At 39.6% G+C, this 19,315-nt stretch overlaps 1 protein-coding gene and 1 long non-coding RNA gene across 2 annotated transcripts in view; one reads left to right on the forward strand and one right to left on the reverse strand.

Moving 5' to 3' along the window:
- The window catches only part of LOC120324109 (regulating synaptic membrane exocytosis protein 1-like), a gene marked incomplete at its 5' end in the record, with an annotated part of 42,607 nt that extends 29,861 nt beyond the window's left edge, over nucleotides 1–12,746 (forward strand). The window contains 5 exons of the mRNA XM_039385633.1: nucleotides 364–505; nucleotides 6,248–6,360; nucleotides 8,707–8,808; nucleotides 9,887–10,026; nucleotides 10,409–12,746. Of these exons, the coding sequence (XP_039241567.1) occupies nucleotides 364–505; nucleotides 6,248–6,360; nucleotides 8,707–8,808; nucleotides 9,887–10,026; nucleotides 10,409–10,627 (716 nt within the window). The remainder of the gene's footprint in view (nucleotides 1–363; nucleotides 506–6,247; nucleotides 6,361–8,706; nucleotides 8,809–9,886; nucleotides 10,027–10,408) is intronic.
- A 2,416-nt stretch (nucleotides 12,747–15,162) lies between these two features.
- LOC120324108 lies at nucleotides 15,163–18,188 on the reverse strand. The gene is made up of 2 exons (XR_005565120.1): nucleotides 17,862–18,188; nucleotides 15,163–16,419 (listed from the first exon to the last, which is right to left on the reverse strand). It is a non-coding gene; the product is annotated as an uncharacterized LOC120324108 (long non-coding RNA).
- Nucleotides 18,189–19,315: the final 1,127 nt, after the last annotated feature.

A 19,315-nucleotide genomic window follows, 5' to 3' on the forward strand; every position in this document is an offset into this window, starting at 1 on the left:
AGTTGTAACTTCTTTTGCCATCACCCAACCAACTAACAAGGTGTCTAGAAGCACATTACTGAGTATGTGGTTAGCAAACACTATCAGAACTGGCTACATTCCAACTGTGCAAATGTTATTAAAAAGATATCAAGTTTCTAACAGTTTGCCCTAATGAAGATCTTCAGGTTTCAGCTCTTTTAAAGAGAAGCTATTTCCAGTTTGCAACTGGGGAAGAGAGACTGCTTTTTCAATCAGAATAGTCTTTTTATGATATTAAATAGTAATGATTAAGTCAGATCACTGTTAATGAGGGGAAACTGCAAGGAAACACTTTGCTCTAAGTTGTCATTCTAACTGTGGCTTCTTTTTCTCTGCTTTCAGAGGGTGGCAGCAAGAAGCTAAAGAGCACAATACAGAGAAGCACAGAAACAGGAATGGCAGCAGAGATGAGAAGTCGTATGGTTCGACAGCCAAGTCGGGAATCCACTGACGGCAGCATAAATAGTTATAGCTCTGAGGGCAAGTAAGTGGCATTAAAAATATGAGTAATGTAGGAGAAATTTCTAAGGAGGGAGAAGTTTCTTTCCCAAGTTACTTGGGATGTCCCAAGCTCTAGCTGAAAGGGATGGCTCTGTGTACAGATTCTTCCTCTTGAAACATTTGAAAAATTGCAGTATTTTAGGTGCACAACATAAATTTCTCAGAAATTGAAATCAGGAGAGGATTCCTTAAGAATTCTTATTTTCTGGCATCCAGCAAGGCATTTTGTTCATCAAAAGACAACTAAATTCAGACTGCATTATTCAAAGCAAAACATAGGGGTACTTTTCTTTAAGTTATGTTTGGATTACCTCAGAGTTAAACTTCAGACATCATATGTGAATCCCTGTGATATGAAACTGTTCAGTAATACTATATACAAAGAAAGTTTAGTTTGGAGTTGGTCCAAGTCTCTTATTGAGAATTGTAAACGCAAAGTCCAGCTGCCCCATCAGCTAAGTCAGGCAGACAGCTGTGGGGAATGGGGTAGCTGTTTTCATTCACTGCAAAACAACTCAATATGTAGGAAAGGAGAACAAAGGCAGTTCTGACATGAAAGAATGCATGAATACTCCAACCTCCTCACAGTTCTCAGTGGGACTCTACCATGTACCAATGCACAGCGGTCACTAGGGAATTCTTAGAAGATGACTCCCCACAGAAAGGGAAAATGGGGGTAAGCAAATGCACTCTATAGACTTGGAAACAAAATGAGAGATTTGGACTTCTTTGGCTTCGTCTTTTTATATGCTTACTGTGTTACCACTCTTCTGCCCAGAGAAGTTGTGGATTGGCTCATCATCGGAAGTATTCACCACCAGGTTGGATGGGGCTTTGAGTCACCTGATCTAGTGAAAGACGTCCTTGAGCATTGCAGGGGCATCAAAACTAGATGATTTTTAAGGTCCATTCCAACCCTAACCATCCCGTGATTCTGTGACAATGCTAAGAATTTTAATCATCATCATGGCTGGGCTTCGCGAACGAAGATTTGGGAAGGCTCTAACCACATTTGTTACAGGCACGTTGGTGACTTGTGAGGCCAATATGAGATAGACATATCCGATTGCAAAAGGCACAGTAGAAAGACTCTTTAGATGGTGTATTCTGCAGAACACGATTCTTTCTGTGTTGCCTTTTCTCCTCGAGAGTGATCCTGCGTGTGTTCTCAAAGGAGACATCTGTGTTATAGATGGTGTTTCTCCAGGCCTCCCGATTTGAGGCCAGAGTAGACCAGTTATGGTGATCAATATGGCCAAGGCTGAGATGTTGTTTCAGGGAGTCCTTGCATCTTTTCTTCGGGGCTCCTCTCTTACGGCAGCCAGTGGCAAGTTCACCATCTTGTCCAGGAGCTGCTTTATGCTGATGACGCCGCCCTTGTCGCCCACACAGAAGCAGCTCTGCAGCGTTTAACATCCTGCTTTGCAGATACTGCTGAGCTCTTTGGGCTGGAAATCAGCTTAAAGAAGACAGAGGTTCTCCATCAACCTGCACCTCAGGAAGTCCCCCATCATCCCCACATCACCATTGGCCAATCAGAGCTCAAATCAGTCCAACAGTTTAATTACCTAGGCAGCCTCATCTCCTCGGATGGTAAGATTGACGGAGAGATAGACAACAGGTTAGCTAAGGAATACAGTGCTTTTGGAAAACTCCACAAAAGAGTATGGCGTAATAAACACTTGAAGAAAAGTACCAAGATCAGTGTTTACAAAGCCATAGTGCTGTCTACTCTCTTGTATGGTTCCGAATCATGGGTCATCTACCACCACCACCTGCGTCTCCTAGAACGCTTCCATCAACGCTGCCTCCGAACAATCTTAAACATCCACTGGTCAGATTATGGGACCAATACATCTGTTCTAGAGCAAGCAGCAGTCACACGGATAAGAATTTTAATAGCCACATAAGAAAAACAGGCTACATCATGAATAATTCAAAACCAAATCAGATAAGGCTCAAGTGAAGAATAAGGGACCGGTTTTTACCGTTATGATTCTTTGATGGGGCATTACTTTCAACACTCCATCCTGCCGTCCTCCTTCCTCTCTATGCTGGAGTGTCAATCTGTAAGGCATCAGTCTCTCCCCTCGGTAACAAAGGACCCAATAAACTGGACCCTGCTAAGGAGGAGCTGTGGGAGCCTGTTTTCCTGATTAGCAGTGGAGGGGAGGGGTGGGAGCCAGCACTAGGGGTGAAGAAATTTTTAGGGGAACAGCTAAATCTTCTGTTCCACCTCCATTGTGTATAAACAGATTTGTCAAGGCTAGGACAGCCAAGGTCCGGATCTGGAGGTCACAGCAGGCATCTAGAGGACAAAAAGGTAGAGCCTTAAACTGTTTATTTCAGAATCAGCTTCTGAGTAAGGCAGTGAGGAGAGCAAGCCTGGTAAGTAAACAGAGTGCTTGCTTTTTACTGGGACATATTGCAGGCTGGGTGTGCGTAGTGGGATGTAGTTTGAAAATTGTCCTTTAGAACTAGGCACATCTTCAAGCTATCATAAGTTGGTAGTCACACTATCTGCATTTCATGTCTTGTTTCTGTCTCCTCAGCACCTGTGCCTGCTCCCCATCTCTTGCTGCACTAGCATCAGTTCTGCCTCTGATAATTCTCCTTACCTCTCAGATCTCTCATGCAGTAGCTATCTTCACATCTGACCATGTTTGTCCTGCTTCTTTGATCCATTCTTTTGGCACCCTAACTTTTCACTATGTTTTGGTTTGATAGTTACCAGTTCTTCTGGTTGATTCCCGATTCTCAGTATACCTCAGCTTTATTTCATGACTCCAAACCCACTTTTTACTTGACCTTAGCTTTAAGGATTGTTCTCTCTGAGTTCCACATCTGTATTCCAATCTCTGGCAAGACTAAAGAAACAGTGAGTTCAGTGAAGTGAAAACACCACTGAAATCTAACGGTGACTCTGAAGGGAAGCCTGGAAGAACGGGTCAAAGGAGGGAGACAACAAAACTCAGGTGAAAAAGTTAAATATATCTTGCTGAAATGAGAGAAGAGAAACATTCTTTAAACAGCACACAATGCCATAGGCAAAAGGGATGCCAGAGGGCTCTGTTCAGTGGGTTGCTGCACTTTGTGGCTTAGAAAACCTCTGTGAAGTCTTCTGTTTTTCTGTGATTCTGTGATTTAGCTATGGATCAAATCCTCAGTTGTTTTCAAATTTGTATGAGTTCCATAGAATAATATTAGTTTACAACAGCTCTGGGTTTAGACCACAGTGAAAGAAGAAAGTTAAATGGTAAGAAAGATGACCAATAAAAGAAGTTTCTACTGTTTAATTACTTCCCCCACGTGCATCACTGGCTTATTTGTAGAACATTACTTCAACACAATCTCAGTGGAGGGGAAACCACACAGCTCTGTTACATAATCAGGGTGCAGGCACTGTCCCAGCTGATCCTAAAATCATCTCCCTCTCTCCCTTCCTGGGCCTGCTTTTTAACATTAGAAGGGTCAGCTTTAACTTCAGATGTTATGTCTAGTGTGAACATTGAATCAGCTTTTGACAGCACCTTGTATTCAGAATAGTGGGGTTGCTTGCAACATTTTTTTCTCTTGTTTTGTCTGAAGTTCACTCTTGACATTACTGTAGGGAGAGAATGATGACAATTAGGAAGTGCTTAAGTTAAGTTTGCACGGGATTCTTGTCCTTCCTTGTGTGTGTGACCCTGACTTTACTTCTAGGATCACATAATTTATTGACAGTAACATTCCTCATGCTGCATTTCTTAAGACCAATCAGATACGTAGCTCAGCTATCCCTACAGTAGGTACCCCAGGTACTTGCTTGGCCCTTAATTGGGGTTTAATGAACTATAATTAATATACATTAAGATGAGTGTGTACTTCTCAACCTTCATTATTATATGTATAGCTGGACATGTGGTCTCAAGTGAATATTTTCTATGTTAGTCAACATGTGACAAAATGTGACACATCTTGGGAAAAAAGCCAAAGAAACAAGCAAGAAACTTTTCATAGCAGAAGCAAGAGTGAAAGGATAATGACACTGGGGTGAGAAGCAGATTGTGTCTTGTCAAAAGGGCTGGGCTTGAAGCTGCATCTCAAGGTTAGGTGAATGCTCTAAGTGGTGGGCTGATGGTTGAACTGGAGACCTTGAGATTCTTTTCCTCCTCCATCTAAAGAAAACTTATTTTTTAAAAAAAGACAGATTTTAAAACTAAACGCTTGGAAAAACAGAGTTTTCTAATGAGAAGCACTGTGCCAAGAGAATGGTATGAGGATGTGTCAGGGGAGGTTTAGGTTGGACATTAGGAAAAGGTTCTTCACCCAGAGCATGGTTGGGCACTGGAACAGGCTCCCCAGGGAAGTGGTCACAGCACCAAGCCTGACAGAGTTCAAGAAGCATTTGGACAATAATCTTGGGTGCATGGTGTGACTCTTGGGCACGATCCTGTGCAGGGCCAGGAGTTAGACTTTGATGACTCTTGTGGGTCCCTTCCAACTCAATATATTCTATGATTCTATGATATTTTCTGGCCAATTTTTGTCACAGACAATCTATATGTTTATGCAGGCATAGTAAGAGCAGTTAGTTTTCAAGAGAGAAATGGGCTTTTTCTATGCAACTTATGGGTTTGTAAAGAGTTTTCAGTGTGAATTGAATGGCTGGAGCACATAAGCCTGATGTGAAGAAATCAAAGCTTTTCACACTACATGTTTTTATTAGGAAGTTTTTTTATTATTTATTGCAGTCTATTCAGGAATTTCCTTTGAAGGAGAAGCAGATATAGAGTGGTGGATGGCCTGCTGGGTAAGATGTTATCTAGACTTAGTTCAAACTCTGTTCCTTTATTCCTCATAACCGTGATGAGGAAGTCAAAGCTGAGTCTTCCCACCACGGGTCATTCTTTCTCTCCTTCTCTTTTTTTTTGTTTGTTTCTCTTGTTATTGTTTGAAGACTGTCTCTAATAAAAATAAAGTGGAGACTCTGGAATATAAGAAAGTAACTTGGAAAAGCGGATATCATAGCATCATAGAATAGTTTGAGTTGGAAGGGACCTGTATAGATCTAGTCCAACCCCTCTGCCCTCAGCAGGCACATCTTCAACTGCACCAGGTTGCTTAAAGCCCCATCTAACCTGGCCTTGAATGTTTCCATATAATCTGTGCCTATGTATGTGTTCAATCTGTATCTTGAAAGAGGGGTAGGTACCAACTGTAGATCCAGTTTGTCTACCAGAATATTTTGGCTAGGCAGTGGTATGAGGTTTAACTCTAATCACCACTAGTACTACCTGCCAGTTTACTGCTTCATTAAACAGCTGCAGCAATCAGATTAATTTAGTGTATACATCTGGTTTTCCTGTTAGCTCTAACTGATGCAGGTGGGGTTTGGATCTAAGTCAGTCAAACATTCAAAAATGAAGGACAGGCTATTAAATTTCTTGAAGCTTTTATGTTTTCTCATACAAGGTCACTCGCAGTTTATTCACCTGTCAGACTCTTCACTGCTCCTGAAGAACTGCTTAGCAAGACCTGTTTATGGAATATTTTGTGTCTGTGTGCAGAATTTCACTACACTGCTTTGGAGTCCATGGGAAACAGCTCATTCCTGATGGTGCAGAATTGTGGTTGTCCATCCTGAGCTGCTTGCCTTTTATCAGTAGTACTTTCGAGGTAAATACTGTAGGACGATAGAAATGAATCCTGATCTTATGCTTAACCAGCTTTTATTTTTTTTCAGCTTAATATTTCCTGGAGTACGGCTGGGCGCTGACAGTCAGTTTAGTGATTTCCTCGATGGACTTGGACCTGCACAGTTAGTAGGCCGACAAACACTGGCAACCCCTGCCATGGGTAAGAATAATATGTTCTACTCTGTTAAGGGACTAATAAGACAATTAACTAAGGCACACACTGCCAGACTACTGCACCAAAAAGACTTTTACAAAGTGTCTTCCTTCACTGTAAACATGAAGGTCCTATATGCAGTCACTGGTGTTTCTAGCATGCTGGCATCAAAAATGGGGTGAGAAACAGTATTTGCTCCATTTAAGGTGTTGGCTATCTTATTTGCCATTTGAATATAGGGGTTTTACTTCCCACTCAAAATTATTTTGGCTTCTCCAAAAGTGGCTCTCTGCAAAATTTCAGCTGTCCAGAATTTATATTCGCTTGACACAGGTTATATTGCATGTGACAGAGGGTTTCTGACCAAACTACATTTTTCCAAGTTCATCTAATCCCAGAATGTGAAACTTCTGCCCACATTTGCAATGCCTATTTATCGGTTGCTGATAAAGCCAGTGTTTGCCATGAGAGACACAAAGTTCTTTTCTACAACTGCTGCCTGGGGCTACCTGTGATCTTCTCGATGTTACAGCCCTGTCTGTAATTTCCTATAGTAGCATTAGCTGTATCTTCTTCATATGAACAGAGTGGGAGTTGTACAAGGAGTGCAACAGTACAGGCCTGTGCAGGTCTGTGTAAGTATCTTCGGAAAGGCTTGGGGTTTTTTGTTGTTGTTGGTTTTTTGCTTATATATGAGCAGTTCTTAGACATGCTTTAGGATGCTGAGTGAGGAGTCCTTGATCCACTAGTGTAATGATACTTCTGCTAGAAATTATAAATGGCCAATGCTTCAGTACCACTGTCTTAGGAAAATCAGTTATAGAAAGGGCTACTGAGACACATCTGAAAAAGTGGAGAGAAACAGAAAGAAAAATTGTGGAAGAGAGTTTTTTCTTCCCAACACATTAGAAGAAGGAAAACTATCCTGAGAATGCTCTGAGTACCCTCTAAGGCAAGACTTGCTGTATAAATCCAAATGACTGCTACTAAAGCATTAATAATCACCAACTTTATTAAATTAATATTTTTATTGTTATTTTGAAAGAAAATGTATTTGTGAGATTGTTTGCCCAATAAATATCTAAGTGGCTTTATTGGTATGAATGTAAGGGTCTAGATTTCTTCCGTCTCTCTATTTTAATCTTGTTTTTTGACTAAAGATTTTTCTGCAGATAACTTGAGTAATACATTTATTTTAAATTCTTAGAACTACTTTATTTACTAAAGGTTCAACTTTTGCCTGTCCCAAAAACACTTCATCATGCTTTTTAACAATCTTCAGAATACCTTCTCTGTGGTATCCTTTCACAAGTGACACTTTGAAAATGTTTGTATTATTGCTCCCCCTTCTGGTTCCCTGACGCATGTTTTGTTTTGGATGTGTGATACAGAGATGTGCTCTTAAAAAAGGCTTGTTGGAATTTTCCTCACCTATTTTTAGTGTAACACAGAGCTACGTTTATTCAAGCAAAGTTTGATTGATAAAAAAATTTTCCCTGCTGCTCTGTCATGCTTCACATACCAAGCTATAAATACTACTTTAATACGCTGTTAGAGAAACGTGAAAATCTCATGCCCAGTTAATTTCAAAATGCTGTTTCTCTAAATCCAGACCCCAATTTCTATAGTTTGAGACTATCTGTTCGTGAATTTGGTTTTTTAGACAATCAGTTTACATGTCAAATATATACATACTCATGTGTTTCGTGAATGTAGTTTGTTTATTTGCCCAAGTGTCACATAGCTACCCGTGTCATACTGTTCATTTTTTTTCTAAGTGACCTGTTAGACTTCTACCCAGCTGCTTCCATGATATATGAAACCACAGAGATATAATGCCTTGAGCATCAGCTCATAGTTGTCTTCCCTTGTATTTTGTTGATCTAGATCAGAACATGCTTGGTCTCAGACTAAGCAGTTTACATTTTTTTCTGCAGGAAATGTCATTTGTCAAAACTCAGGCAGGAAAATGAGTTTGACTATTTAGAAACAAAAGCAGTTTATTTTTTTAACATGCTGCAATATTTTATTCGTACCAAAAATGGGTGTGTGGAATATTGATAAAAACGGGAACATTATCACCCTTATGCTTGTTGCAGACTTTTGAAGGAAAAACACCTATTTTGGTCTGGTAAAAACTGTACACCAAGAGAGGGCACCCTGCTCCCTAATTATGTATCATTTAGTCCTTGGTTAAGGATGGAGAAATTAAAGGAATCAGGGGGAGAGGCAACAAGCACAATAAGGCAGAAGAATAATATCAAGCTAGTCTTTCTGTTTCTCACTCTTATACCCTATTTCCTGAGCTGTACTGCTTCTCTAAAATGTGTACTTCCTTCTTCTCCCTCTCAGGTGACATCCAGATTGGAATGGTAGATAAAAAAGGCCAGTTAGAAGTAGAAGTCATTAGAGCCCGTGGCCTCACACAAAAACCTGGCTCCAAATCTACCCCAGGTATGGAAAAAGATAGACAATGTATGAACAGAAAACGACAATATGAAATACACTAACGAACTGGGGATTGGAGGCTTTTTGAGCTCCTTGTTGGCTGTCGCTATATTTGCATTTGTTTGGTTTGCTTTTCAACAAGGAGCGTGTGCATGGATATATCCTTGCTACCAGTGTACCACCTCACGTCTGCCAGTTGCATGTCACCTTTCAAGGAATGACTTTCAGCAACTCAACATCTGTTCTGGAAGGAACATTTGCAGAAATATTTCTATGTATCTTAGGCAAGTCATATATCTAAGAGGGACTTTGTCAATATAGATGACATCCTTTGTGTTTGTTCTCCATGAAAAGAGATGAAGAATGGATGAAAGTGCTTTGAACAAACGAATTAACAAACTCACATGCCAGGGTCTTCTGTACACAACTGTGCTTCAAGAAGACAGCAGCTTGTGCTTGTGCTAGTGCTAGTGTCAATAATTTGTATAATGAATGAGATTTAATATTGTATCATTTTATAAGGACATTTGTTGAAGTTCAAGTTATTTATAGAAATCTCTGTTAGAGGAGATTTAGAATCAATACCACAAAGACTTCTTACTGTAACAACTGTAACAGTTGTTTTAGATAACATTTAGCCAAAGTGGTACTTTGCAACTTCTTTAGGAGCTGAAGATGAACTAGCGATTAATGTCTGTGTTATTGGAATGGTGTAGTTTTAAATATTTCTTTTGTTTTGAACTATCTCTGACCCCTAAGCATAATAGAGACTCCAGAATAGCTGTCAGTGACGGTTAATTCCTGGAAAAATAAAGCATTTTTAAAATTACAGACATGAAGCGTAATTGTTGTTAGTAACATCTTACATCATTATATTCCAAGTTTATAAAAATTAATTGATTTCTTATGGACCATGTAATTTATTTTACGAATATAATTGTATTCAGATTATACAATTATGAAGATACAGTGAAGATAACGTTTGTCATTTTCTTTCCACTCAGTTTCTTTTTAAGGCATTTGTCTTGCATCTCAGATGTGCACTGTAAGTCCAAATATAACATTCATAATGTTCTGTTTGCAGCTCCATATGTCAAAGTGTATTTACTGGAAAATGGAGCATGTATAGCTAAGAAGAAGACAAGAATTGCAAGGAAGACCCTTGATCCTTTGTACCAACAGACACTGGTTTTTGAAGAAAGTCCACAGGGTAAAGTCCTTCAGGTCAGTTGCTTCTTAATCTCATTTTAGGCTGTCATTTGGAGAAGCACTTGCATGTTTACTTAAATTTAACCAGTATGCGTAAACCCATTCCAACTCATAAGCATTTAATTTTATAACTATCAGCAAACACATCCTTGTGGCTTGTGGTTTCAGGCTTGCAAAATGTCTGAGATGTGAGACATTTCTCTTTTGTTGCCTCTCACTCCCGTCCTGCCATAAAGTTTTCCCACAAAAGGGAAGCAGTCATTCACACTTGAGAGTAACATTTTCCTTATCCTACACATAACAGGAGTGCACATGTATAAGCACAGGTATAAGTACATAATCCCATATAAACACGGATTTGGGAACAATGTTGAACCTTAATTTTATGTTCTTCCAGGTAATAGTCTGGGGAGACTATGGCCGAATGGACCACAAATGCTTCATGGGAGTTGCCCAGATCCTTCTGGAGGAACTAGATCTGTCCAGTGTGGTAATAGGCTGGTATAAATTATTTCCACCTTCATCGCTAGTGGATCCAACATTGACTCCCCTGACACGCAGGGCTTCCCAGTCATCTCTGGAAAGTTCAACTGGGCCTCCCTGCATTAGATCGTAGCAGCAGGTGCTGTCTAATAAAAACATCACCCAGGATAACAATTGGAACCAGATATTCACATAATCAAAAACACTGTTGGAGAGAGACAATCACTTCTGTTTTCACTTGTAGTAGTTATCCAAATGTATGTCTGTTTGTTAAGAGATAGCTTAAATTGACAGAACAAAGGTATATCACATATGGCTAATCTCTTAGCGGCTATCACTGATGCTTATAACGATCAAAAAAAAAAAAAGAAAAAAGGAAAAAAAGAAAAAGGGGAGGGACTTTTAGATTTGATCTAAGTCAAAGGTGACCCAAACTGGAAGCTCTCACTCTGTTAACAATGTTGCATTTTTCACATTTTGACAGAGCCCTCAAGCAGTGTTACCTTCCTGGTGTTTCAACAGTTTTTCTGTACTTCACTTCCACCAGTTTTTTGCCACATGATTCTGCTAGTTTCATAGAAGTCCTCACACTGCTAACAGAGACCCTTCCTTTCTTTTTCTAAACCAAACAAAAAAGGGCTGAAGCATATCTCTGTAAGCATCGTTAAAATGTTCAACAGCCACAGTTACAATTCCAGCGAGTTCAAATCGCTTCTCAGTTCTGGTACTTACAAGTCTCTCACATGGGAACCCAGAACAAATGACCAATCTTAGTTATCTTCCTAAAAATAAATAATCATCACAGTGCCACTTTTTCTTTGTAAAAAGCAGATATGTTTGCATTATATATATAATAACTTTTATGTTTATGATGTTTTGCATGGAAGAATTTTGAAGAATTCTGCAACTACTGCTGGGGACTGGTATAAAGCAGCTTTAGTCTTAATTTTGACATTGAATATGTTACTGGTAATGCAATTTTCCTCCTAGAAATGGAGAGGAAATACTTACGTTTCTGTGTATAAATGTATATTTGACTTCCCAAAATGTTGACCAGGAATGAATTGAGCATATGACACTTTCAGCTGTACCCGGGCTTCTCTGATGTGTGTCGCTTCAGACGCACCTGTCTGCCCTGGATAGAGCATGGTATGAGTTGTTCAATGTTTCGCTGGAAATTCCAGTTGAAATATTCTGCACTTACTAATGTTTTTATCAAATTTTAGTTTACATTTCTTTGAGATTGATGCAAGCACAAGGCTTGATTTTTTAACGCAAGATATCTTACTTTTTGGAGAAAAAAAAAAAGAAAAGTCAAATTTCAATTTGCTTTTTATTCATTTGAGTTCTTCTTGGCCTTGAAATCCCTTGTGATATTCTGTATATGTGCGAAGAACTGCAGATTCCTGCAGGTGCATTGATATGTTTCCCCTCCTTTACAGGCCATTCAATTTTGTGATCACAAAAATAGAGCAGCATGACTTGGAACTGTTCAAAGCTGCATGCACGTTTTGTAAAAAGAGATGACAAAGGTTATTTAATAATGTATGTTAGTTCCACATAGGCCAGCTTGTATGTTGCATGTACTTGTACAGTTTGCTCGTAATTACTATACTGAAGTAACCAAGAAATCTAAGCCATCCATTTTTCTTATAGACATTTTGCAGGTTTTAGCCAGGCTAGATATGTGGGTCTGGTGCTAAATGTCTATAGATGGACTTTATTTTTTACCCTATGGAAAACGTGATGTAGTACGGACCAAATTCCTTCTAATAACTATTTTGGTGTAGATTCCTACTGTGGGGCTGTAACACATGTAGAAACTGTGTACACACTAGGTTTTAATTCATAGACATACTGCCTGCACCAAGTGAACTATTTATTATTACTCAACACATGGGAATTATTCTGCCCATCTTTCCATAGGGCATAAATTGGTTACTGCTCGACCTGCTGAGCAGGAAGAACTCAAGCGTTGGTGCACTACTACTAGATCCTGCTCTGTCTTAGTGGCCAAACACCAACTAGTTATAATTCAATAGTATCTTTCTATTTTGACCACTTGTCTTAACACTCCCCTGTGCTTTTAAATGAACTTCCAACTCATGTTATGTAAACATGTTTAATAAAATTTCCTTTTCATGTCCAGTGTAGTAGTTGTGCTCTCTGTATGTTCTAGGGTTCATCTGTGATTCTGCTTGCTGCAGGACTGTGTGAAATGTGTAAGGAACAGTAAAATGATAAGTAATTTCTATGGTTCTTTTGATTGTTGTAATAGTATATGTTGAAATCTGGGGCCAAAAACTGAGGCCTGGTGAAAGTCATGTTTGGTTGGCTTCCTTTTCCCTGAGAAAGGAGCCAAATTGTGCTCTCATTACTTGAAGCAGGCAAATTGAAGTAAACAAAAATTTATCTGAATTACCATCTGGTGAAATCAAATCAGTTTGTTGTAGAGGAGCGATGCTGTGACTGCTTGCAGTAGGCCAGGAGGGCAATATGTGTTAGAGCCAGACACCAGCTCTCTGTTTGCTGTGTGTAGAGCCTTTGAGATGTGAGAACAGCTACTGATCTTTGGCACTTTTTAAAATACGCCCTATGTTGTTATGGACAATGCTGTATAGACATTTACCTGAGAGCAGAATTTGGCACTAAATTTTACTAGAGAAGCAAAGGTTATGTACTTTGGTTGATTTTTAGTTTTCCATGTCCCACAGATACCTGATCACAATTTAAAAATAACATAAAGACAGTATTGTCTCAATTTGAACACTTTTGTTTATTACTTTATTTAACTGAATACATGGTTAAGCTACTGAAAAAATGACTAATTAAACATGGTAAATCTCAACAAAAGTCATGTTATTCTGTGTGGTGAGAGTGATTTGCTTAAAAACAGAATTTGTTACGCTGTTGCAAAAAGCCCTCAATTTCATTAATCTCATGGCTTTGAATATTGTATCCAACACTAGGATATCTTTCCATTTCTGATCCTGAGAAATAAATAAAGTCCAGAATTTCTGATCTCCCCCTAGAGCACAGAAAATATGGCAGCAAAAGAACACACTGAACTCTTTCATTTATGGTCTTTCTGATGAACAGGGATCATATATGCCAAGACTTCAGGAATGAAGTAGTAGACTGTACTAGGTCAGATAAGTTGTGTGCTGGACTCCTTTCCCAGGGACTGTTGCCTTTTAAAAACTCATTACTGAATGTTGGGATTATAATACACAAATAAATCAGCTTTAGTTCCCTCTTGGTTTCCTTTGAGAATGCAGTGCTGCCTTATATATATGTCATACACAGGGGAAAAGCAAAGATTGTTAAACTCATAATCCCTGTCATATAATCAGTTATTTTCTTCATGATGAGTAAATATTCTAAATTTTATATTGAAATGCAAATTTATGTCCCTATTTCTGGCTAGAGAAAAGGGTTTGGCCTTGACCTTTGTGTTCGAGAGGCATCAGAACTGCTGAGAGTGGTTTAGCCAAGCCAGAGCTTCTTGATCTCATGTCTTTGTAATTCAAAGAGAAATGACATGCACTTTCATAGCCTGTTTGCACAAACAAATGATGGTCTCAAAAGTCAGATTCAGCCCAGATATGATATGGTATACACAGAAGACAAGTTCAGAGTGGACCTTCAGTGGCTGTTCTGTGTACTCCAAGGTTTTACTTATAGCCTGTTACCTGTCCTCTATGAAGTTGGCCGTTTGCTGTTCCTGTGCCGTCATTATTCTACTGTCCATAGGCCATTTAACTCTAGAAAAAAGGATTATGGGACTTGTAATCTTCTTTTGCCTTAAATGAAGAAAGTCATGGCAGTCTTGCTTTAAAGCCCCAAATGTTCACTCCATGTTACCCTACTATAGTTCTGCAAAAATAGCAGAAAGCAATCTGCAAGAAAGCAGACTATTGTTGAAGTATATGATTTCTCACATCAGGTAGTGAGTATTCTGGCCATCTTGAATGCTAAAAACTATCAAGAACTCCATTTCCAGCCTGTCTACTTCTCTCTAGGGGAAAAAGAAAATGCATAGGTCATGTATGAATTGTCTCAGTGTCTGCAGGGATGACCATATGTGCTGGTAGTTAAATACCATGGTTATGAAAGAGGTTGTGTGTGGCAGGCATGTCACATAGATCAAATGTTCTTCCGAGTTCTGTTGTCCAAATTCCTCTTCCCCGAGGTGCTGGAGACAGGGGAGGGAGCTGCCTTCACTCCTTCTTGAGTCTAAGTGATGATAACAATTCAGCTGCACAGGCTGGTCTAATGAAATGCTCCTTGGTTAGGTAGGTACTTTATAGTTGTTGGTATGATTCGAATCCATAGTTGTGCACTGGAACATAAAACCTTAGACATTCCATCATCGAGTCAACGCGTCTTAATGCTCAACACTAGTAGGAACTGAGAGAAAGGGCAAAAAGTTTTCAGAATCTGTAGACTACAGTGATCAATACAGAAATTCAAATAAGGCAAATACAGTTGTATTTATGCCTCTGCTATTATGAGAAAGGCATCCTCTAGAGCAGAGTCTTCTGGAGGTTTTGGCTGATGGCTGGTAAAAGTGAGACACCTAAGGGTTTCATAGAATCTCATAGATGACCCCTGGAAAAATTGCCTTCAAAAGGTGATTGTGGAGGTCAATAAACTGAGCGATCCCAGTGGAGGTGAGAAACTGGAATGCTTTATTGGACTTACAAGTTGATATTTAAAAGGTTTAGGTCTACGTATTCAACATATTCATTGGGGGGTTGGCCTATTACAAATTGGGGGTTTTACAGAGATGAGGTAAAGGGGAAAACCCAAGTTTACAAATTTTGGGGTCTTAACACTTACACTATAGGGGAAAACCCACTTTATCTTAGGGGAATTACATGGAGGGAACAGGTAACACAAAAGGAGAAATAAAACACAATAGGTCTTCTGCAGATGCTTGATAACATCAGGGTATGGTCTTTCTGGCTTAGGCAGGGCACTCCACACTGGTGATGTCCCATTTGCTTCTTAAACTGAGGTTTTTGCCCCAGCTCTTGTAGCCCATGCCCTTTTGCTGAGACCACTCAAATTCCTTTCTGCAGATATATGAATTTGGGATCCAACAGGTGATAAGCAGCAGCAGCTCATTATTTTAATGCTCACTGGACAGCTCAGAATGTTTTATTCTGATCACTTTTAACATGTCTACAGTTTCAGATCCCTGCTAAAATGCAGTTATAACTTGGTAGTGGCTCACTTGGTAAAGCACGGAGTCCGTAATGAAAGGCTGTGTGATATCACCACTCGTGTGGATTTTAATTATGTCTGAAATAATTAATTTCAGTGAAGATTGAGTCTTTTTTCACATTTCCATCTTATTTTTATCAGCGGAATATATACTTCTGTGTGACTTTGAGAATCTAGGTATTGGTCTCTGCAGTCATGATTTTGTGATTAGTTAAATGGGGGTAGGTGCAATTCCCCATTTCAGAGACATTGCAGAAATACAGAAAGAGCAGAACATAAATGTAGAAACAGCAGTTGTGAGGTCCTTAGGGACTTAAATGACATAATATCCCATCTTCTTTCTTCTCCTGTCTCCCAAAGTCTTTTTTACACTGACAAGTATTAGGAAGTAATATCTTCTGTACTAAACCTTGTCACTGTGTTTGAACTACAGCCAAAAATACTTCTAATCTACACACTTAAGCTGGGAAATGCTATTTTCTTCTGTGTATACCAACTCCTATAGGAAGAATCTTTCATAGACATGTCTCATGTTCCAGTCTCCTACTCTTCAGGAAGTACAGCAGCACTTATCACCTCTGCTTTTCCATTAACCCTGCTTTGTCTTTAGACCCTGTTGTCAGGTCTGACTTGCTTAGGTTGCTTCAGGACAGCAGGTCTCTGCAGAGGCAAGCTGCTCATGTCCGTGCTAGAGCACTAAGTATAGAAGACAGAATAATCATATTTAGAACAAGCTCATACAAATGGCAGTAAGACCATCCTAGATACTTTAAGAAATCTTGTCATGCAATTTAAACCAAAAGTTAAGATTTGCAAATCCAGCAAATATTGTAAAATAGAAGTTAAATGTTACAGTATATACTAAAAAAAAAAATCTGTTTGATAATTGTATTTGCATACTGCAGAAGGAGCATCCACACACAAGGCAGATATGGCAATATTTCACTAGCATGTAAGAACAAAAAAGATCAAATATTATTTTCAGTAATTCAGAGGGTGAGAGATAGCTCAGAAGAAAATGTTTTCTAAATATTTAGTTACTGAGTAAAGTCTGTTAGAAGCCAAATCCAGCAGCAGCATTATACTTGGGCTGCTGTTTGTTAAAGCTGCAGCAACAGGAACTAAGAGAGGGCCCACAAACTTCATCCTCTGGTTTTTGGAACGGATGCATTTCTCCCAGAGTGACAGGGACTAAGGTGAGAAACCTCTGAGTGTGTAGGAATGACAAAGCAACACAAAAGAATATAATGGCAATTATGATAAAAAATAAATGCTTAAACAATATGTAGAACACTTGTGAAGGTCTTAGAGTGCAGCTCTTCCTGGACCAGGTAGAGAACACAAGTCTGGACTTGGAATGAGTCCCCAGATGTCCCTCAAACTACGGGTTAGAAGAACTGGATGTCTGTTAGCAGCCAGTGCTACAGAGACAGCTTTTTCTAATGGAGAAGTTTTTATGTACAGCTTGACCATGCTTTTTTCTTCATACATGATCTGACATATTCAGTGTGAACTTCACTTTAAGGGGATGTAAAGGGTATATTTAATCTCAAAAATCTATGTTGTGTGAGAGATCTTGCAGCAGCCTTGATAAAGCTTTGCCTAAGACGGTAAAGAAGTCAGGCGCTCTGTGATGGGTAAACAAGGAAACCAGAAGCAGGTCCCCATGGAGAGCAGGACAAGAGCTCTCCGGAGGAAGGAGGGGAAAGAAATGGCACCTCTGTTCAGCTGAGGGGACAAAAAAGGGAGACCCAGAGAAAACCTTGTGGCATAATTGCTTGGAACCTGTCTTTTTGACTGAAATCTCCAAAAAGAAGAGCAGCCGATTAGAGAGTTTGCCTCACAGATGGCAGTCCATGTCTTCCTGAAGGGTCAAAGGATTTGGCCCAACTTCATTACTTCAGCATTGGAAACAGCAGGGCTTGACAAAAAGGTATGATTCACTGTGTTCCTTTCTGACACTCTAGGAGTTAACCAGGACAGAAAACTAAGTTGATGGCATAAAATAATCTTTGAGTTGTTTTGTGTCTAGTCTCAAAAGGCACATAAAGGTTGTAATTGCTGGGAATAAGGAGTATCAACAAGCTTCTCACAGGCAGTTTAAGAGTGGTTTGTTGACCTCTTTTGCTTCTTTTTACCTGGTAGGAAAAAGGCCCTCAGATTTGTGAGACAGTTGAAGTACAGTATCTGCTCTCCTAGAAAATGTAAGAAATGCTGACTCCCTCCTCTTGTCCTTTTCCTGGTCAGTGCTCCTACAAACTGTGAAGCAAAGTTTAGTGTAGTTTGGTGCCTGGACTCAGCTCTGTTTTGCTCCAGTGCTGCCAGATCCCCCAGCCTGTTGGTAGAAAAGAACAGCATTCCTAAACCATTCATATTAAAATACAAATAACCCAACCCTCAGGCTTTTTTCATTCATAAAAAGACAGAGGAAAGAAACCCATTGGATTTTCTTTTGTTGGAGAGCTTGAAACAGAATTAAATTACAGAATTAAATTACAACTGTACCAGAGATCACTGCTGTGCTATCTATATAATCCTTCAGCTCTGCTATATGCACAGGCTTTTTTTAGATTTCTTTTATGCCATTCAAATATTCCTTAAAACAAACCCCAAAATGTAAAGGAGGAGGAGGTGTCACCACAACAGTGATGAGACATTCTTCAGGGCTTAACCTTCTTTTCCTTTTTTCCTTTCGGTGGGTATATCCCCCCCAGCCCCAGCATTCATGGTAGTCTTGTTCTTCCATCACTTTACATGATACTACCTCATAGCTGTATCCGTTGTCTCCAGAGAATACCTGGATTTGATGACATTTACATTTCTTCAGAGACCGAGAGTGAGTGGAGGAAAGCAGAGGATTGTTGAATACCTCACCTCTATGCCGCTGCTCTTCAGTTTGCGTGTGTCCGGTCTTGCGGCTGGTTTAAGACTACTATATTCCCCCTTCACACATCTCATGCACACTGTGCATTTTTTTACATTTTTTTATTGGGGTGACCGAGACACCCCGCGGGAGGGCCGAAGGCCGCCGGTGCCGCACGGGGTCACTGCCCTGCCCGCCGCTCCCCCTGCGGCCGCCGGAGGGCGCCGCAGCACCGCGGGCAGCGCGGCCGGGCCGGGGCGGGCCCGCTCCCTCCGCCATTCCCGCCCCGCCGGGGGTGGTGCCGTCAGCTGTACCGGGCACTTCTATAGGGGAGGCGAAAGGAAAAAAGAGAAAGACAGAAAGAAAGAAAGAAAGCAAAAGAAAGAAAAAGAAAGAAAGAAAGAAAAAGAAAGAAAGAAAAGAAAGAAAGATTAAAAAAGGGAAAGAAAAAGAAAGAAAGAAAAGAAAGAAAGAAAGAAAGAAAAGAAAGAAGGAAAAGAAAGAAAAAGAAATAAAGAAAAAAAGCAAAAGAAAGAAAGAAAACAGAAAGAAAAAGAAAGAAAGCAAAAGAAAGAAAGAAAAGAAAGAAAGATTAAAAAAGGGAAAGAAAAAGAAAGAAAGAAAAGAAAGAAAGAAAAGAAAGAAAAGAAAGAAAGAAAGAAAAGAAAGAAAGAAAGAAAAGAAAGAAAGAAAAAGAAATAAAGAAAGAAAGCAAAAGAAAGAAAGAAA

This window comes from Pipra filicauda, unplaced genomic scaffold (genome assembly GCF_003945595.2).
Source record: "Pipra filicauda isolate LSUMZ 115617 unplaced genomic scaffold, ASM394559v2 scaffold425_size644529_pilon, whole genome shotgun sequence".
NCBI lineage: Eukaryota > Metazoa > Chordata > Aves > Passeriformes > Pipridae > Pipra > Pipra filicauda.